Source organism: Myxocyprinus asiaticus, chromosome 13 (genome assembly GCF_019703515.2).
Source record: "Myxocyprinus asiaticus isolate MX2 ecotype Aquarium Trade chromosome 13, UBuf_Myxa_2, whole genome shotgun sequence".
NCBI lineage: Eukaryota > Metazoa > Chordata > Actinopteri > Cypriniformes > Catostomidae > Myxocyprinus > Myxocyprinus asiaticus.
The window spans coordinates 16,844,628-16,866,450 of NC_059356.1; the positions used below are offsets into that span (position 1 = coordinate 16,844,628).

Genomic DNA, 21,823 nt, shown 5'->3' on the forward strand with positions numbered 1-21,823 from the left:
GCCTCGATCCGGGTGGCGGAGGATGAATTAATAATTGTGGCGCGGGACATGGTCGTGTGTCTGTCATCGGGGAGAGAGGAAGCGGTAAGGGCCATCACCTGGTGATTGTTAACACAGTGACAATGGAGACGGGCTTGAAAAGGCTCCCGAGAACGCCGGAGAGACAGAGAGAGACAGTCCAGTGACATTGTGTGTGTCTACTGAAAAGTTTACTGTTGTTATCATTTGTTAGGCTGAAAAGCCCAAAGACTGTGTTTGTGAAACTGAAATGCCATTAAAGGTTGACTTACCTGGACTGCCACCACGCTTCCTTCCTTGATACTGGAACCTTTACAATAATACTTACATTCCTTATAAATTAATGGAGCGTACATCCAAGTCCTAATGAGAATAAAATTTTCTAAGCATATAGAAGGAGCGTGTCCATATTTATATTATTCTAATTCATCGCATACAGTCCATTTACAATAGCATCTTCTTATGAATCTGCTGCCTTTGTTTATATCACTGGTACTTGACAGGGAATGGACTATATAATAGGACGCAGACGGTGGAATAAGCAGAATTTTTTTTATATTGCACTTGACCCAGCCCCTTAGCGTGTTGCGTGTGCGATTTCGCCAAACCCACTTGCGCCTAGACTTAGCACATGCTTGCACAAAAATACCAAAACTTCATAGCCATGCCCACTGACTTTGAATTATGGCCTCCTAAAAAAGGGCCCTGTATCTGTTCACTGTGTACCAGTATTTGTCAACTTTGTGATAGGATCTCAGCCTTCTGAATCTAATAATAAGTTATTATCAAGATAAGAATATTTCAATGAAATACGTTTTTGTATACAATAAACAACAATAATAATAATAATAATAATAATAATGGGATCCACACTTTTTTAATGAATCGATAATCAGTAAATTTTGATTAGCGATCTAAATCTGCATTTTTCTGATATAAATAGGGCTGCTCGTTGCACAGCAGTCTTAAGTCTCTTTAAACATATTTCTCAACAAAACTTTGGTAAAGTGTGAGCGGCAGAGTAACTTAAAGGGAGTCGCACACCAGATGCATCTGTCGGACGACATGGTTTTTTTAGGTACACACATGGTCCGGTAAAACCCTTAACCCTTTGTTTTGGTGGAAGCTTTTATTTTGGTGGAACACTGATGGAAGACATTTTTGTTTGTGGTTGAGTTGGCAATGGCATTACAATGAAGAGAAATGCTTTTATCCATTCTTCTGTCCACAAAAACTGTGTTTTAATTAAATTTACTTTAGATTTAGATAGTAACTTTTAGCAGCCAAGCATATTTGGAATAATGCAAATGTTCTATTAGTGAATATAGAGTGGAGATCGACCGATAATTGGATTTTCCAATATCTTTTCTGATATTCAAGCATTTTTCCTTAATCAGATTTCTTTTTTGTAATATCGGATACGCCGATAACTGGCGCCATCTAGCGGAAATTTCTGAAATTGCAAGCAAGACTGCTATTGCAGCAGTGAATGTGAGAGGAAACAGTGCTGGGAGTTGTCCACAGGTAAAGTAACTTGCTTTTGCAATGTACTGCTTGAATTAAAAAATGTTATTCAACGTAATAGCCATTCATGCTCTAGTGTGATGTGTTTCATAAATGCTTGATTTGTAGTTTAAGCGCTAAGAAACAGAGACGAACTCACGAAAAGACAAATCCTGCAAAGTCCCAAAGACAAAACATTACTTCACTTTAATCAACTTGAAGAGCCTTGGATGAGTGCATGTTGAAAATATGATGGTTTAATTTAATTCTCTGTTGACTGTGCTTGTTAGTCTTGTAAATTTGCCGTTCAGGTAGATGCTCATGTTCCAATGGAATGACTGGCTTTATGTAAGAATAGCCACCGTAAGCCAGCGCAGTTTTTAACAAGATCCACTTGTTTAAATTCCCTCAATTATATTAACATTTATTATTAAACTTTATTTCACTATGACTCATCATCTTCACGATTACAGCTCTGTAGAAATTAATTCTCTCCGCGGCACCGTTCAAGTAACATTCATGGGCAAAGTACTTAAGTCACAATAAACTTGTCTAAAATATCTTTGTGTTGGGAGACAATGACAATATTGATGAGATTTGCATTTCATTTGCTTCAAGATAAGCTGCAGATGTGCTGCTCAGTGTAAAACAAAAAATGTCAGCTCCGTCAGCAGGTGTTTCATGAGGCAGCTGCTATAATCTAGAGGCCGATGAAACATTATTAATAATTCTGATGCCATTCGGGATGGACTCTGTAATCGCAGCAATGTATTTATTGCTTTTCACTTTCCTGAGAATGTATACTTATTCCAGTGAACTATTTGCCTTCAGCCTATTAAACAACACCTAAACTGTTAAACTGCAGGCCAGGTTTAAAACTAAAGATTACATTCATGCAATGACTCCCTTGTCGTTTTTTATGTTCTCCGTTTGAAATCAGACTGTCAATTTATTTTGCCTATTATTATTGTTGCTGTTGTAATTATTATATAAAAAAAACATGGTATGTGATTATTATTGTAATATAAAAATTTTACGCTTTGAGTATGTGCAACACTACAGAGAACAGAGCTGCGCACATACAGTAATACAGCGAGCAGTGCATGCAGACTATTAACTGTATTAAATTGTAGCCATCGCTGTTTGATAAGCACACTCTCATAATTCGGTTTCTTTTTTTGTTTATTAATTGTTCAACCCTAACTATAAGTAAGCCATTTGTAGGTAAATTATCTCAAATATGTAAATATGTCTCTGACGCTATAAAAATTCCTCTTTGTTTTGAGCAACATGTCCAGCCTGACACAACAACATTGGCTCGACTATCTGTTTGTTTGATCAACAGCAGACGGAGGACATTTTCAGAAGACTCTTTGGAATTTTGTTCGGTGGCGCAGAAATGACAAAAATCAGATGAAAAATCGGCTAGTGTGGGGCTGGCTTTATACATGAGAAAAAAATTTGTTTTATTTGGGAAAAATATTTTTTTCTTCATGTGTTACCATCTTACCTGTATTTGAACTTTCTGGGATTTCTTCTCCTATCTCTGCTATTGTGATAGTGGGGACATGCATAGCCCTGCCTGCATAGACGTGGAGGCTTGGTGCACTGCTCAGTTTTATAGTTAGCCAAAACAAAATTGGTGTCTGCAGAAAAGGAGAACAGAAACATCAGATTACTGCTTTCAACACCCAGCATAAACTGCAATTCAATCAGTTGACCTGACTGAATGCAATGTAACTTTATGACTGTTCCCTTTCTACCTCTGCAATCTTTGTTGTTTCATTTTTTTTCTGTTCTACTGGGTTTGTATCAGTGTGGGAAGCTTTTGTGTCACCTTGCCAGCGGGGGTCCTCATTCAGGGTCTTCTCAATCATGGCTTGGCTGGCCAGCACACCTGGCTGCAGGTCAGGAATTCCCTCCCCAGATCCTAACTGGCCATTCTGCAGAGCTTCCTGTGCCTGGATCTCTCTGTGAACATTTTTATTCAAGTCAGCCCACCCATTCAAAACAACCAACAACTCTGAATGGTCAATAAAAAAATAAAAAAAAGGCAACAGCTATTTCCATATGCACGTTGCTAGTAGGGATGTGCGAGACTAGTCGACTAAACGGTTCTGATGCTGCTAGTCGACACTGGAATTACTAGTCGGTTAATATTTCCCCCCATTAAACTGATCATCATTTTTACACATTTACGTTTGGCTTTATATTTTTACGGAGGCTGCACTTAAATTACTGTCATATTAATGTTACATATTTTAAATAGAATTAATAATACAAATATTATTTTAAAAACAGGATATCTGGAGCAGATACAAAGTTTCATTTCACCTCAGGCTGCACGTGCTTCTTCCCCCCTCTCACTCGCGGCGTGCAGGAAAATGTCCTCTCGCTAGATAAGCAAACTCAGCAAAGTAGTAATGAAATCACTTCGGTGGTGCGGGAATCGGCTTTCTAAATGTTTGAAAGTCCCTATTGGATGTTTTCACATTTGAGTCTTCTTTACATCTGTGCATGCTTGGATACCCGTCTTTCACCGGACCATGTCCACGTGTTAATTTTACTCATCCAAAAATGTATGCTTTTGAGTAAGTAGCCTAGAAAATAACTGTTTTAGACTAGGTATGCAATTTTTTTAATTTGCTGATTAAGAAGGCTGTTTTCAACGAGGTGCCGACTGCTTAACATGTTAAACTATCTTTTATTCTGTGTGCACGTCATGTTAAGAATACATTAGGTTTATTGCAGGCTACATCACAGGCCTATTTTTTTCTATTCTATAGCTACTTTTTTTTTTTTTTTTTTTTTTACATCATAACTGTTACTGGTTGACGTTCTTTACCAAACAGCTGTCATATTAGATCAATGGTTAATGCATGACTGCACGGCGTGAAATACGCGTGACTTTTCAGCGCATTTTTTTCTCTCTCATAGATTTGGCTTAGTCTACCTGTTAATTATTTTCAACAATGTCCTGACTGTTTTAATATGTTAAGTAACTTTTACTTGGTGATTTCCGTTTAGAACAGGCTTTTAGAGTTGTTCCATTGATCCTGCACTATTCATATAATTGTTTCAATAAATATCTCTATTAAATATTCGCTAATGTTGATTCAGTGAATGCGTGTCATGTTCTATATTTAATGTACAATGATCATAATTCAAGGTGAGCACATCGCAGATAAATGCCCCTTTTCAGTGGAATTTAGCATCGGATTTGGAATAGATTAAGTATTTTAAATGGGTCGCATAAACACACTTTTTTTTTTACTGTTTTCTGAAGGTTGGTTTAGACTAGTCGACTAGTCGGTTACAAAACTTCCGTTTAAACGACAGTCAAATTAGTCATAGCGCACATCCCTAGTTGCTAGGCAACTGTTATGGTGGGGTATTTCTTTGCATTTCATGTTATTTAAATCACTGGTTAGCCACATTTAGGGAGCGGAATCAAATAATCTGCTGCTTTGTTGTGCAGACTGCTCATAATGAAATTATAATTTACACCGATCAGCCACAACATTAAAACCACCTGCCTAATATTGTGTAGGTCCCCCTCGTGCCAACAGCACCAACCCGCATCTCAGAATAGCATTCTGAGATTATATTCTTCTCACCACAATTGTACAGAGCGGTTATCTGAGTTACCGTAGACTTCTGTCAGTTCAAACCAGTCTGGCCATTCTCTGTTGAACTCTCTCATCAACAAGACATTTCCGTCCACAGAACTGCCGCTCACTGGATGTTTTTTGTTTTTGGCACCATTCAGAGTAAATTCTAGAGACTGTTGTGTGTGAAAATCCCAGGAGATCAGCAGTTATAGAAATATTCAAACCAGCCCATCTGGCACCAACAATCATGCCACGGTCCAAATCACTGTGATTTAATTTTTTCCCCATTCTGATGGTTGATGTGAACATTAACTGAAGTTCCTGACCCATATCTGCATGATTTTATGGACTGCACTGCTGCCACACGATTGGCTGATTAGATAATCTCATGGATGGTTGTCAATCAGGGTATGCAATTAGTACAATAACAAAAAAAAGTTCACAACTTTGCAAATTAGGTTAACTCTGCCCCCATCCCACACCCCACTCGTAATAAGCACTTTGGCTGCTTTCTTATGACTTGTATGCATATGCAAATACACATGGTGCAAATCACCTGAAAACCTGTGCAGCTTTTTGCAACTGAAAGCAATTGTCATAGCAAAACAATGCCTAGCGCTAACTGTAGTTATTTTTGGATTAACGCCATTTACATTTGTTGAGGATTGGACAGGGTGGCAGAATTCCCCTGCGTTTGAAAAACAGGAATTTGAGAGCCACAAGCCAAAGCACTTCCTTTTCCTGCTGCTGCCATTGAGTGTCGCACTCTAAGATTCTCAAATTAAAAGGTATGTGCTATACATATACATTTGCTTAGGATACAGAAAGGGAATTTCCTTACCTTATGTCATAAACTGGCGGCCGTAGGTCATGTGGTCCATGAGCGAAGGCGCAGTGGAGGCCGTTCTTCACACAGTGTCCACGAGCGTCTGTCTCATGGATGCAAGTGCCAGTCTTGTAGTAGCGTAAATGGTACTTGCGCTCTGTGTCACCGGTGGTCCGGTGTAAGTAAGGGCAACTGTGGGGGAGAAAAATATAGATGCTGAATGAACACAATACATTTTAAATGTTTACAAGAAGGGAAAAAAAACAACTATTTTAACACACGTAGTTGCAGATAGGTACAGTTTCTCTGTTCACTTTGCAATAAAAACAATGAAAGTAATGCAAAGCAATGAAATTACATATGTACTCTATTGGAATGTTATATTACGCCAGTATCATGTGGCTCGGCATGTCTCATTTATAGTTTGCTTACTGCACTTCCTGGCACAAACAAAAAAATATTACAAAAAATTTACAAAATAAAAAGGTACAGGGCCCAGAAACACTATTGATTTTTCTGATTGCAAAATAAGACTGGGTTCATGCTCTCACCTTGCAGCCATTCCTAACATACCACAATATGAGAACAGAGTGATAAAAATTATAAAGACAACAAACTTTCTATTGCATTCCTATGTGCTAGATCATATATCAACATTTCTCTGTGCATCTCTGCCTCCAAATTACTACCACTGGCCAAGCGGGCCAAGCATTTGTGAAAAAATATGAGGAAGCATGTCCTGGAAATTATTTTATCACTGGCCTTCCAACGTTCCCTAGCACAACTGTTTTTACTATAAATTAATATTCTATAAATAGTACACAAGGTTTGATTCAGGTTGACAGACTACACTTGACAACAGCTGTTGTTTACATATACAGTTACATTATTACTGGTTTTAATAGGGTTGTTTATTGTTTCACACAGGACATGTTCACACTATATTAAAATAGCCTAATTATATATTTTCAAACTGTGGCAAAAGGTCTCTTGCTTATCGTAAAGGAGGAAGCGGGAACCAGGTGAACAACCATGAAGGCTTTTAATTAGACAACATAAAACTGCTTTTTAGCATAACCAAACATTGACGCGCGCACACACAGCTCAGTGTGCTCTCTCACTCCGTTGGCTTTTCAGCCCAACACGAGGAATGCACATGTTTAGTGGCTGCGTGCTTCTCTCTCTCTCTCCCAAACTGGCGTCTCCGGCTCCTCTTTATCCCCCTCCCGGCTATTTGGGGTAACTCAGCGCCAGGTGTCCATCCTTATGGTCCAGTCACACCCTCCTCCTTGTCACAACATCTTAATATAGTATTTTAATATTATTATTTTACTTTTTTATGGTCTATGGAATAGTGTAATCTGTTGTCATCATTGCAATCATCCTTTCTAAATAAATTTTCGTATAGACAACTACACTTTTCAAGTTTCAAAATACTGCAAACTTGATTGAAACGGAGTACAACATAAGCAATGCACATAAATAAACAATCAGTTTAAGAAAAACAACAGCATAGGAGTTTAATTTGAGAGACAGGATTTAAGGCACAGGGAAAATAGTGCTGTGACAATACAGATAACACTCTGGCAGAGCACAGATTTATACTGAAAATGCTACATACCCAATAATCCTCTCAAATATAGCAACTGCATCTTGCTCAGGTAGCAACAGTAACTATGGCAACAGCAGTGATGTCACCATAGGATGGCTGCTACTGGATAAATGACTGTGTGAGCTATGCATATACTGAAACTAGCCTATATAACATGCATGTGCACTGCGAGGGAGAAGATTGTTTATATGAGAGTTCATGAGTGAGTCAGAGCACAATAGGTGTAAAATAACAAAGGATGAATAATAAAAAACAAATCACGGATCCTTTGAATCACAGGATCTTGCAGATCTTGATCACAATCTTGCAGACCAGAAATCAGAAATACCATCTGATATTAAACGATAGTATTTCCAAAAGCAAAACAAAGTCCCCATTCCATTATTTAGAAATTAGAGATCTCAACATACATATACACACACACACTATATATATATATATATATTAGGTTTGCTCCGATCAGGATTTTTACAATCGATACAACCACCGATCTTCTTGTCAGCTGATCGGCCGATACCGATCCGTTCACCTTTTATCAGGATCTCTGTCATAACTGGCTATATGTAAGCTTTCTGCACACTGTCACTATTGATTGAAATGTAACACCCCTTACCATAAACGAGTTTCAGCTTCCAGGCATTAGGCGGGCATTATGCAAATGTGTTACATAGTGATGTAGCCATGTCACAGAAGTAATGGCTGGATGGCAAACCAGGCAGTTCAGGAGCAGTGTTTTCTGTGGGAGAGAGTAACTCCCTTTGGTGTGGACTTTGTGCTTTGTAACTTTGCAGACCGTTTACATGCACAAACAGCTATATTACACACAACAGGAAAGGTAAAATCCCCAAAAGCATAATAGGGCTTCTTTAATAGATAATTTATCACTTGTTGCTGCATGAAACTGCTGCATGTTTCTGGACTCTACAGGTGCTACATTTGTTAAAGCCGTTTAATTGGGAGATATTTAATAAAAAAAAATGTTTGAATTACATCACATCTTGTAACTCAAGTTATTACTAAGATGCCTATGCCCAGCGGAGACAAAGAAGCTGCCACCATGAACGATAATGAGGACCGTTTCACAGCTTGCACTATTTCCCCTTTGTCTTGTCGCATGTGAAACGCCACATTAACAGTACAGTACACAAACTTTTAATATTCGCCAAACCTCTCCCACTGCATCATTCTTAACTGATAAATCAATTTTGTTGTCTTACAACACTATGCCAGTATTCCCCACACTCGGTGATACCATGACAGTCCTGCTGAAGTCTTAAAGGACCCACGCGTCTTTTGAGACATGAGCGATCGGTTTATGCGATCGGCCAAATTACCAATCGAGTCATAGGACATGAATATCAGCCGATACTGATACCGACCAGGCCGATCAAACGGAGCATCCCTAATATATATATATATATACACACTACCGTTCAAAAGTTTAGGGTAACTTACTCATTCCTTATTTTTTTTTCACATTTTAGAATAATAGTAAAGTCATCAAAACTATGGAATAACATAAATGGAACTATGGGAATTATGTTGTGACTAAAAAAAAAATCCAAAATAAATCAAAACTGTGTTATATTTTAGCATCTTCAAAGTGGCCACACTTTGCCTACAATTTGCAGACATGTACTCTTGACATTTTCTCAACCAACTTCTTGAGGTATCACCCTGGGATGATTTTAAACAGTATTGAAGGAGTTCCCATCTATATGTTGGGCACTTAGTGGCTGCTTTTCTTAATTATTCGGTCCAAGTCATCCATTTCAAAAACTTTTTTTTTTTTAAATAAAATTTTTGTTTTGTAATTAAATAAATTAATATGTTGGCACAATTATATTTTTGTCTACAAAACTAATTTCAAACATTTAATCATACGCCTTCAGATCAAAAGATTTTTAAAATCATGAGAAACATTTCAGTCAAGTGTTTCAAAACTTTTGACCAGTAGTGTATGTGTATATCTATCTATATATCTATATCTATATCTATATATATATCTATATATACACACACACAGTATACACATACTTACCACCCTCATGCCATTGCATGTGTGTATGATTTACTTTCTTCTGCAGAAACGAATGAGGATTTTTAGAAGAATATTTCAGCTCTGTTGGTCCATACAATGCAAGTGAATGGTGAACAAAACTTTGAAGCTCCAAAAAGTGCATAAAGTCAGCAAAAAAGTAATCCATACGACTCCAGCGGTTAAATCCATGTCTTATAAAGTGATCCAATCGGTTTTGTGAGAGAAAATATATTTAAGCCCTTTTTTATTATAAATCTCCACTTTGACATTCTTTTTTGTTTTTCACCACTCGTATTCTTTGTGCATATTGCCACCTGCTGGGCAGCGAGGAGAATTTATAGACAAAAAGGACTGATCTGTTTCTCACTCACACCTATCATATCACTTCTGATGACATGGATTGAACCACTGGAGTCATATGGACTACTTATATGCTGACTTTATGATTTTTGACTTTACCGTTCACTTGTATTGTATGGACATACAGAGCTGAAATATTCTTCTAAAAAAATTTGTGTTCTGCAGAAGAAAGTCATACACTTCTGGGATGGCATGAGGGTGAGTAAATTATGAGAGAATTTTTATTTTTGGGTGAACTACCCCTTTAATGGGGTGATGCTTGTAGGCCATTTGTAGAGCTGCTTAAAACTTAAACCAGTAACTAAGGAAATTAAGAAAGTAAAAACATAAGCACACAGCTCTGATTTCAACAACCCTTGATACTAATACTTCAGCAAAGAAGGTCAGCATAATTCCACAGAAGGGATCAATAAAGTCGCTATCAATATATCTTGGGCAATGTCTTATAATGAAAGCAAATACTGTTTTTCTTCAATTTTCACACAAAGTCAAAGTGGAAGTGTGAGTTCTGGTATTTTAAAGATGTGACCTAATATATAAACTGCACAAACTGGGTTATGGAGAGACTCCATAAAGTGAAAGTTAACCTAGTTGTTACAAATACGATTAACTACGAACAAACGACTGTAAATACACGAGTTTTTATGAAGCGAGAGAATATCGAGGTGTGAGCCAATCAGGGCAAAGTACGTGCGCAGGAGAGCCAATCACAAGCTAGAGAACAGGGGGCGTGTCCTTAGTTCCCAAAGCTTAGTACACAAGCAAAGCAACAAAACAGCACGACTCTCCACCATCGGACCGCTGTCTTTCATATCCTAGCTAAAGTTGAAACGAAAAGCGAGTAATAGCAATATTAATAGCAAAAGACTGGCCAGAGGAAAGCGATAAATCGATTAGGCAATTACCAATTTACAAGTCGAGTTGGGTAGTAAAACATGAGTAAACACTGCAATGAATTTACAGGGCAACGGGCAGCTTGGTCACACATTTTATGGAGACTGAGCACGTGTACTACACTGAACAACAAGACGACTCAAAACAGTACGTTTCGAGCATCCAACGCACAAAGACATTGCTTGTGCAAAATAATGTAATACAGGCGCGAAAAAATGACTACTGCTACAGTACTTTACAAAACGTGTATTCTCTTTAACGATTTCAGTCTAAATTAAATTTAAAGTGGTACTTACTCGTCTCCATCTGGGCATATTCCTGTTGTTTCGTCATACTTCGTGCAATATACATCGGGGCTGTAGTTAAAAGTCCCGTCGCGCCTCCGGACGGGTCTCCGTCTTCGCTGGTTTAGAAAATGCCAGTGGAAACACGTAAAGGGTCTGTGCTGTGTGCATTTGTGCTGCAAAAACAATGGGCACTGCTCGGTCCTGAACTCCTTCAAATACCTGCAATTAAAATGGAAAAGGTATGTTTAAAAGCGTTGCCCTGACACCACCTGCACAAGACTTCACAGTGTTCAACTTTGGAGCTGTGGTGGCTTGTCTACTACACTGCGTAGTTTCCCAGATGCTACTATACGATAACAGAACTATCCCTACATAAATGTTTTATTTCATGCATCACTTCTTACACATCTATAAAACATGTTTATATGGTCATTATACATGTTCACTGAACAGCTAAGTGGGTAAAACTCAGTTTAACGACATTAAAAACCAACTGAATCCACTCTAGCCATGGTGAGCTATTTATCAAGGCTACCCACCACAACGCTACAAGCTTACGCCAAGTATTCTGCGATTAGCGTTTACAGTTACGTCAAAATTCCGACGTACGTCCAATTCAAGTCAATAGTGCATACGGTGGGAAAGGAGCGTAGAGTGAGAAACACGGGCAGGAGGAGGCGGATGCAGCTAACAAACCAGCCTGCTAGCTACATCTAGCGAGCGTCTCGATTCGCTCGCTTTGCAGTGCAATGTACATGTCTTCACGCTTTGCAGAAGCGGGCTGGAGCAAAATACCGAAGAACACTTTTAAGTTTTTCAATCGCCGAAGGCGCAAAACGCAACAAAAGTGTTAAAACAATACAACGCAATGTTTATCTGAGATTAGATTGTTTGATTATATCAACACTGAGCCGAGTCAGCCGCGTGCATTCGCAAGAATTTACAAAAGGAAAAGCACCATTTTAAAACGCACGGAGGGAGAGCAAACAAGCGAGCTTTACCAATATAGATCCGACCGCCGAGTGTCGAATAGGCACCCCGGTGTACAGAAGCGTATTTTCGTCCCTTTCGTGTTTACTTTACTTACGTGTAGTGGGTTGGTTTCTCGGTTTGAGGAGAAGCGCACGCCGCCGTTTTCGAAACCGACGGCATTTTCAGTCAAAACAATAACAGCGCGTGCGCGGGGACCCTCTCGTCTACTCGTGCTCTCGCGCGCCGCTGCAAGGCCAATATGAGCAACTGGCGGGACAAACAAACAGGGGACAATGACCATGCTGCATAGCAGCACTGCCATAATGCACGATTGCTCCAACAAAAGAGACTATATAATACTTTCTAAACACACAATACAAAATTGCGTTGCTTAGTTATGTATTCAGGCGTTCAGAATGTTTAAACTCGGACATCAGAGAAACCAGTTATAAATTATATATATATATATATGAGAGAGAGATTATTTATTTTTATTTGAGCTGATTTCTCTGTGGTCCGAGTGGTAACTGAACATTTTATTGAAACAAATAATAAATTGAACATTTATAAATACGTTTGAAATAAGTTTGAAACTATTCCTACGATGTGAATTCCTAAATACTACACTGGAGACATTTCCTAAACTGTTCCTTTTAAGTCTTTATAACTCCCCATTGTCCGTTTCATAAAAAATGTCTAGTGCAAATCAACATTTGTTTTTCACTACTATTAAGTTTACTGTTACGGTGTAAAGACGTTTACAATTCAATTGTATTTTCTGCCATTTCCAACATGTAAACAATGTAAATCAACCGAAACAACTTAAGAGGAAAATATGTGTAAAGTTAAACCAATGAGAAGGGGACACGTCATGCGTGGGTGTGTCTAACGGAAGGACACAAAAATATATAAATAGGAGCCCAACCCCTGTCCTTTCAAATACGAGGTACGACGTGGGAGATATATTTGGTTAAAGGAAGTTTGTGTAAGTTTATTTTTGAATATTTAAAATTATTTTTAATATTGGTGGGTAATCATAGTAGTTCCACTAGGGAACTCAGAAGAAACCCGGACTTTACAGAAGAGTTGCTCAGGCTTTCAGCCTCTCGTGCTTAGTGACGGATCATTTGCTGACTAATTTTCAGTTTCGACATTATATGAAACAAACCGACACGAAGGCAACCTTAAACATAGTTAATTTAAACGTCTCTTCAGCCGTTGTGGCGTTTAAGGTAAAATTGTATACAGTTATGGTTTTTAAGTGTACATGGCATCTGATATTTCTGCGTCGGTTTTATCAATGTACGGGGGGGTTTTGCCCGCCATTTTGGACAATGGTTTGTGTTCAACTGTTTCAGCTTGAGCATGAAGAGCTCGAGTTGCCGGTTGTTAGGGGTGCTGCGTTCAAATAATTTAACCCCTGTGCCTCTGAGCAGTTTCCCGCCGTTTCTAAATTCTGTAATTGCGCTTTTCTCGGCGAGTGTGTTTACATGGCTAGTTTTCGTGTGATCTGCAGTATTGAAGGGTATTTCTGTGCTGGCTGCAGATGGAGGCTGATCAGCGGTTGTCATAGTATAACGACAACATATCTCCCGCTGAAACTGCTTTTGAAATTGTTTGGTTGTGTTGACGACAAAATACGCATTGTTTTAGATGGATAGTAAGGTGTAAATTGGTGTATGGAAATCTTTTGCTAAATTAAACTAGTTTATTTAAGATGCAGTTTGCGGCTATGTTTGAAGCGGAAGTGGCAAAATACAAGGCCCGGATGATGCCGCCATTTTAAGTGTCAGTTTGAATATTTGAAACATGTCCAGTGTTCGAAATATAATGTCGTTGCTGTTTGAATTCTAGAGAGATTGAGGAACAATGGCTCGTACCAAGCAGACTGCGCGTAAATCCACTGGAGGAAAGGCGCCAAGGAAACAACTGGCGACAAAAGCCGCAAGGAAGAGCGCGCCCTCTACTGGTGGCGTCAAGAAGCCTCACAGATACAGGTGAGTGAAGGGAGACTGCAGTGTTTAGCTGTGGTGGAGTTTGCTGTCACGGATTATATATATATATATATATATATATATATATATATATATATATATATATATATATATATATATATATATATATATATATATTAAAACAAATCTATTTTTTTATATATATATATATATATATATATATATATATAAAATAATATTATTTTTAATTTTTTTAAAGGCCTGGAACTGTTGCTCTGAGAGAAATCCGTCGTTATCAGAAGTCAACAGAGTTGCTCATCCGCAAGTTGCCCTTTCAGCGTCTGGTCAGGGAGATTGCACAAGATTTCAAAACTGACCTGAGGTTCCAGAGTGCAGCCATCGGTGCTCTTCAGGTGTGTGCATTACATTTATGTATGCATATTAATGTACATAATTTACACCCACTATATTGCAGTTTTTGTAAAGAAAAGTGGTTGTATGTAACTGTTACCATAATGATCCATGTCTGTTTTCTCCAAATTATGGTGTAGCCTAATTGAGAACTAATTGGAGTTCATTTGGTCTCAAGTTATTTTTGTTTTTATATAAAACCCAGTTAATTCCAATGTTCCCACTTGAAGCACATTCCAGGTTACCGGACTTAACCTTTTTAACGGACTAGGGGTTAGCCTACAACATGCATCAATCACTTTGTGTAGTGTTCAGTTTTAAGTAGTAACTATCTTGAACCAATATTAATCTAACATGTTTATTGACAGGAAGCAAGTGAGGCCTACCTTGTTGGTCTGTTTGAGGACACGAACTTGTGTGCCATCCATGCTAAGAGGGTCACAATCATGCCCAAGGACATCCAGCTTGCAAGGCGAATCCGAGGAGAGAGGGCATAATTTTTTTTTTTTTTTTTTTTTATTTTTTTTATTTTCTGTTTTAATGAGACACTCAAAATCAATGGATTTGTACATTGGAGTCATTTTGTAAAACATTCCTTACAGACTCAGGTTTTTAAAGTGAGTGTATCTAGAATATATGTTGTAGAGTGGCTTTAGTTGCATGCTTAAAGTATTTATCACTTCTCTTTTACATAATTTGGTTGTAAATAAAAAAAAAAAAAATTACACTACCTCAGTTGTGTGCTGGTAATTCAGTCTGTTAATTGTAAATGCTTTGCCTCCGGATTTTAATTTTATAAATTGTTAGAAGTACAATAACATGAGAAATTGTACTGGTGAAAACACAAATGAAGTCCATTTATATAACCAAAGGGTATCTAGATGCTGCTTTTACCAATTCCTTTTTTTTTTTTTTTTTAAGTGGGCTGACTTTAATTTTAACACTTTAAAGTGTCCCAAGTAATTGTTGCTTGTGAGAACAAGTACCGTAAGGGATAGTTCACCCACAAATGAAAATTCTCATGATTGACTCCATACCATCCCATATGTGATTTCAAATACAGAACACTTATTTAAGATGTAAATTTAAACTCTGTAGGTCCATACAATGCAAGTGAGTGGGTGCCAAAAATTGATGCTCCAAAAAGCAAAGGCATAAAAGTAATCTGTATGACTGGTGAAATTCATGCATTCAAACACGATTTGATAAGTGTTGGAGAGAAACCAATCAATACAAGTAATTATTTATCAAATTCTCCCTGCGATATGCAAGAAGGATGTGAATCACCAAAAACTGAAGGAGAAAGTGGAAATAGTCTCGAGTAGGGAGGAGAATTTCTAGTTAAAATTAAAGGGGGGGGGGCTTCAATATTGGTCTGTTTCTCACCCATACCTATAAAATCGCTTTGATCATATTGATTTAACCACAAGTTGTCTGGAATAATTTTATGTTGCTCGTATGTGAATTTTGGCACCCATTCATTTACATTGTATGGACCTACAGAGCAGAGAAATACTGTGTTCAGCAGAAGCAAAGTCATACACATCTGGAATGGCATGATGGTGAGTATGATTAGAATTTTCATAGATTGAAATATCACTTAAGGCACTAATACTATGAGCAGTTATAAACCTGCCTTGTGAACCACCAGGGGGCGCAATTGTGTCGTTTTGGCTCAAAGTCTTCAAGAAAATTGTGTCCAAATTGATTGTAGTTTCATGGATTTTGGAACATCACAAGTTTAATACACTAAGAATATTTTGATAAAATTCTAAGTTCTCAGTATTTTCTTTAGTACGCTTAAGTTCATTTCGTTCAGTTTACTGTGAATGCCTCTCCTAATATTAGCTGACTGTACATAATTAAATATGCAGATTTCGTCAACATATCTCCAAGTTACTTTTTCTAAGAATTGAGGAGCCATTCTTTGTAAATGTCATTACTCTGTAGATTCAAACCAAAAACATTCACCAGTCATGTTCTTTCTGTTCAAATCTTTACGAACGTGCTTGTGTGCAGGCGCCCTTTCGTGGTAAAAAGCCAGTTTGTATCCAGGAATGCAAATAGGTCACTTAGATGTTCTAATGTTTTTGTCTACTACCTTTACAATTCACAAAGGTTATACTCAAAGGCCAAAGCAAACTTTTGCTCTTTTTGACCCTCTCGTTTTTGATGTTACCTAAGCACTGTCCTGTCTCTTCACCACCACCCCCCAGAGAAGATTTTAATATGTAAATGTAATTGTGGATCAAATCTTTTATTCAAACTTGTATTCTCTAAGCATATTCATTAACTGTCACTACTTTAATTACTCTTGGCAAAAGGCAGTCACTCCTAGGTGTTGGTCAACTTGTATTTTATAAGATGTCTGTTAGATCACTTTCACATTTCATCCTCCTACTAGCCACAATATTTTCATGGCATACTTGTAATTTGTTTTTTGGCTTAATTGCTACTCTAATGACAATTTTAACATAAATCTACACAAGTGTATTATGGTTTATACAGTACTTTAAACAAGAAAGTAATTGGAATATATATTCTCTGAAAATGAGTCTTATTTTCACAAATTATTATTATTATTTCAGTGTATGGGAATAATGAAGTGTAGTGGAGGTTTGGGTGACAATACTAAATCTTGTATGTGAATAAAGACAGTAAGCATGTAAACATTGAAATACTTCGATGTTCCAATGTTTTTTGGACAGCATGAGTCCTGTTGCACGGTTTAATTGAACCACATTAAAAGAGAAATAATAGACAAAAGTATGCACTGGCTCTCAGTGACGTCATGCCCTGCTCTAGTCCCAGCTGCACACACACTCTTCTCACAGTCTCTGTCTTGCCCTCTCTCCCTCACCTCTTGCTCTTTGTCTATCTCAGAGTCACCCTGTGACTATTTATTAAGGTTTGTACTGATGCAAAATTAACATGTCTGCTACTCGCTATTTCTCAGGGACCAGCTATTGGGGTTCTGGGTCCATCTCTCTTGTCTAACAAGCCCCCTGCCATTATTTCATCATTCATTATATCACATGTATCTTTCTGTGATTGTAAGCATTAAAGAACATCCTCAGGCCATTCACAGGATGGATTCTCAATCATACCCATGCCCCACAAGTCTGTCTGTGACACAAAGTTAATTTGAGTACATATACACATCCAGACTGATGTTTTTTATTTTTTATTTTTTTATGTCTATGCACATTCATTAATTGTTATTCAAATGGTGGTTAGATTTCTTTTCCCATACTGGTTTGTCACAGCTGGAAAAACAATTCTTCGTTTTGGTGGGTTATTTTTTGCAAATGACACCAGGCCTGCATGTTGAATTGCTCTGTTCCAGACAAACCTTAGACCAATTACAGTGAAATCTTTCAGATAGAAGACCATTTCCAGAACATCCCCCCCAAAAAAAGGAAATTATATTTTGCATTTACATTTTTTTTTAAAGATCTTGTGCATTTTGACATTTGCACTTCTAGCACATTTCACCCTCAAAATCACTGTACCATAATGCATGTGGACATTTTACTTTTTCTGTTATTTTTATTTCAATTACAATTTAAATAACCAATAAGCTTTAAGATGACTTCGTACCAACAGGAACAGTGTGTTTTTATTTGCTAAAATGTCTTGTCTATTTACCTCTGTAATGTGTTGTATTTTTCAATTTGACAAATACTAAAACCTATGTCCTGTATTACTTTCCAAAGCGAATCGATTTCCTGTTGCATTGGCTTTGGATAATAAACTGCAAGTTAACTGTGGAATAAACAAACCAGTATTTTATTATACTAAAAATATGGTCTGTAATATTTTTTTTCCACATATAAGAAGGAAGAAAATTAATTGGGCATCATTATTTCTTTGCTTTTCTGTTTTAAATGTAGCAGGCAGCTATCTTCAAACAGACAGTGAAGACAGTAATGAGAAATGTAATTAACTTTTTTTTTTTTTTTACTTTAGTGTAAACATGTGGAAATCTGTATCTCTTTTCATATAATTATTTTTCAGATTGCCTTACATCACCATATACTTCACCAAGTGGTCAAATTTATTAAACGTTGTTTTGTGTCTTAAGGGGAAGTACCCATAGTAAAGAGAAATAAATTCCCAAAAGACCAATCTTGGGATTATTTTGAAATCTTTATTTTCCTTTTTTATTTGTTTATCTGTGATCTGTATTGCTTGCGAAAGAGCCCTCAGACTGCCACTATGTTTATGAATAATGTAAGTCATATATAGTTATAGCCCTGGGCACGACAGTGCTCTCTGTAGGGGAGATTATCATCTTCCTGTTCCTAAGATCCTAATGTTATCATGGTTTAATCATTTTAGATTTCTGAATATGAAAATAGAGTAAGTTCATTTGATATTAAAAACAATTTTACATCAGATCACATTTTTGACAGAACATTGTCTCATAAATTTTACGTCTTACAGTGCATTCAGATTAATCTGTCTCTCCACTGGCAATGGACACTCTGATTCTAAATGAATTTGACCTTATAGAATTACTTCCCACAGCTCAAAATAATCTATTTCAAATGTGTCTGTTGCTGATGCTAAAGTGACCTCATGATCAGCAGGAAGAAAGTGAGGGGAATGGGAATGTAGTTGGATTGAGTAAACAGCACCAGTGGACCCAGCACTTCTGAAGTCTTGAATAATGTGTTTATATGCTCTCTGCACACCACCTGCCCACTGGCTCCAGCCTCAGAAAAACAGGAGCTAACACCTGGGGTTAGTGTCGAAAACACTTGTCCAAATGAGTTGTAATCCTCCAAATATGTTTTTCTTTGAACTGAATTTACTTCAATGTTTCCCTAATGATGTTTTCTGTGTAAGCCCATAGAGAAAGTAGTGGTTCCCTGTCTGTCACTCATTCGACGTTGTGTCGATGTAGTGACACCAGGGGTTCGCTCTTGAGAGCCCCAATCACCTTTGCTTTATTCAGCAGCAGCCAATGAAAACTGCGAGTGGAATTTGCATGCCACTCTCCGCCCCGGACATACGGGTATAAAAGGAGATGGCGTGCACTACTCATTTAGACTTGTTCTTCGGGGTCGAGTACATGTGTGTGTTCCTCCCATCACCTTGCTATCGCTGCTGGAATTACGCCGCATATCAGCGGTCACCCTCACATGGTCGAGTATTGTGCTTCCCCTGGGCACTTCGGCGGCTGAGTCCACAGGTGTTAAAAGAGTATATTTTAAAAGAGAGTATATTTTCTCTAAAAGAGCTCGCACAAACGATTGGCATCTTTTTAAAGATGTCCTTTCGCCTTTGTGCTACTGGGTGTGGCCATTATCTCTCCCCACCGGATGGCCATGAAATCTGTCTCGAGTGCTTGGGTCGCCAGCACGCCGAGGCAGCTTTTGTGGAGGGGTCATGTTCTCACTGCGAGAACATGCCCATGAGAACGTTGCGGTCGCGGCTCTCTTCTTTCTTCGTGAAGCAAAGAGCCACCGCGGCTGCTTCCCGGCCTGGTCCATCTTGGGTTGAGACTCAGGCGGCTGCGTCGGCGAGCACCGCGGGCAATCTGGATGTGGATATGGGAGCGTTTCCGCCGGCTCAGTCCCCGTGGACCTCCCATCCCCCAGCACGCTCGTTCTGCCCGGTAGAGTTCACAAACGAGGCAGGCGATCTGCCTCAGGGCAGATTTAATATCTTGTTCGGGGCTCGTGACGAGGATGAGTTATCAGTCGCAGCATCGGAGGGTGGGCTTCTGCTTTCGGAAGCGGACGAATCATCTGAGCTCCCGCTCTCGGGCAGTAAAGCTCAGGATGAGGCGGATGCTGAGTTGGCAGCCATGCTTGCCCGGGTGGCCGCAAACATCGGGCTTGAGTGGAACCCTCCACCTTGCCCTGACTGTTCGCGGCTGGATGATTGGTTTCTGGGTTCGGAACGCGACACACGGCCGTGGCCCGCCCTGGTGCTCTTCTTCCCGGAAGTGCATGAGGAGCTCACGAAGTCGTGGAAGGCACCTTTCTCTGCCCATACATGCTTCGCCGGCTCATCCACCTTAACTACCCTCGACGGCGGAGCGGCTAAGGTATACATCGAGCTTCCCCAGGTAGAGTGCGCCGTAGTGGTGCATTTATGCCCGCAGGGTGCATCCACCTGGAGGAACCGACCAAGACTCCCTTGCACAGCCTCATTGCACAGATGTTGTGCAAAGTCAGGGAGGACGGGCATCAAGTCCTGATGGTTGCGCCGTAATGACTCAACCGGACTTGGTTTTCAGACCTGATTCTCCTGGCAGTAGCCCCTCCCTGGCGCATTCCCCTGAGGCAGGACCTCTGTCAGAAACGTTTAGAAATCTATGAAAATGCTGGAATTTCTGCTGAATTCAATGCTTAAATGATGATAGCATGCATTAATTGTGGCAATGCTGCTACTGGGTAAGCAAACGTGTAATAAATCAACACTGTTTGTACATTGTGGGCATTCAGAAATGAAGCTGGCATCTTTCCAACTGTAATCGAACATATATAAGATGATATTATTGCTCGTATACTGAAAACAATGATAGACAATTCACACTGGCTTTGCACATTACAAACACGCCCCAAAGTGGTAGCTGTCTAGCAATTTGAGCCGGTGTGAGCGGATTTTTTCTGCACCATTAGAAAAGTACTGTAATAGCCTTCTTTATTCCGTAGAAGCCAAACTTCTACCTGCAAAACGTCTGACCGTATGTTTCCACTGGCGAGTGGTGAGCGAGCGTTTTCAATGAATTCCTAAGGAAGTCGAGTGCCACGCTCAGCGGTGCAGATAAAGCATTGAGGATGGTCGAGAGCATCAAAAAAGTTATTAGAAAACTGAGGCTTTCTGTTCTTGGCTGACAGAAGTCAAACCTGATGTGGTCTTATGCTGTTGTAGCCCATTCGCCTCAATGTTTGAAATGTTGTGCTTTCTGAGATGCTATTCTGCTCACTACAATTGTACAGAGGGGTTATCTGAGTTACTGTAGCCTTTCTGTCAGCTCGAACCAGTCTGGCCATTCTCTGTTGACCTCTCTCATCAACAAGAAATTTCCGTCTGCAGAACTGTCACTCACTGCATGTTTTAAAAAAATGTTTGCACCATTCTGAGTAAACACTAGAGACTGTTGAACGTGAAAATCAGCAGTTACAGAAATACTCAAACCAGCCTTTCTGGTACCAAAAACCATGCCATGCTCAAAATCACTGAGATCAAATTTATTCCCCCAATCTGATGGTTGATGTGAACATTAACTGAAGCTCCTGACCCATATCTGCATGATTTTATGCATTGCACTGCTGTCATATGATTGGCTGATTAGATAATCACTAACTGATAAGTA

The 21,823-nt window shown here is 38.8% G+C and overlaps 2 protein-coding genes across 6 annotated transcripts in view; one reads left to right on the forward strand and one right to left on the reverse strand.

Moving 5' to 3' along the window:
* unkl (unk like zinc finger) overlaps positions 1–12,542 on the reverse strand; it is a 31,159-nt gene extending 18,617 nt beyond the window's left edge. For 2 of the 5 annotated variants that reach the window (XM_051713600.1, XM_051713599.1), the window contains exons 1-5: positions 12,240–12,542; positions 11,162–11,371; positions 5,974–6,150; positions 3,359–3,492; positions 3,032–3,167 (exon numbers count right to left, since the gene is read on the reverse strand). In XM_051713600.1, the coding sequence (XP_051569560.1) occupies positions 3,032–3,167; positions 3,359–3,492; positions 5,974–6,150; positions 11,162–11,371; positions 12,240–12,304 (722 nt within the window). In that variant the 5' untranslated portion in view covers positions 12,305–12,542. The remainder of the gene's footprint in view (positions 1–3,031; positions 3,168–3,358; positions 3,493–5,973; positions 6,151–11,161; positions 11,372–12,239) is intronic. The other 3 variants (XM_051713602.1, XM_051713601.1, XM_051713603.1) reach the window with 2 other exon arrangements.
* Positions 12,543–12,962: 420 nt separating this feature from the next.
* h3f3a (H3 histone, family 3A) lies at positions 12,963–16,374 on the forward strand. Its single transcript, XM_051713663.1, has 4 exons — positions 12,963–13,109; positions 13,979–14,121; positions 14,339–14,492; positions 14,859–16,374. Exons 2-4 carry the CDS (start codon positions 13,994–13,996, stop codon positions 14,985–14,987), a joined length of 411 nt encoding a protein of 136 aa, XP_051569623.1. The 5' UTR covers positions 12,963–13,109; positions 13,979–13,993; the 3' UTR covers positions 14,988–16,374.
* Positions 16,375–21,823: the final 5,449 nt, after the last annotated feature.

Bases quoted from the DNA above. Each gene is read 5' to 3' on its own strand.
- h3f3a (XM_051713663.1), top strand. From the start codon at position 13,994: ATGGCTCGTACCAAGCAGACTGCGCGTAAATCCACTGGAGGAAAGGCG. The intron at 14,122-14,338 runs GTGAGTGAAGGG...ATTTTTTTAAAG, and splicing joins AAGAAGCCTCACAGATACAG to GCCTGGAACTGTTGCTCTGA. The intron at 14,493-14,858 runs GTGTGTGCATTA...GTTTATTGACAG, and splicing joins CAGCCATCGGTGCTCTTCAG to GAAGCAAGTGAGGCCTACCT.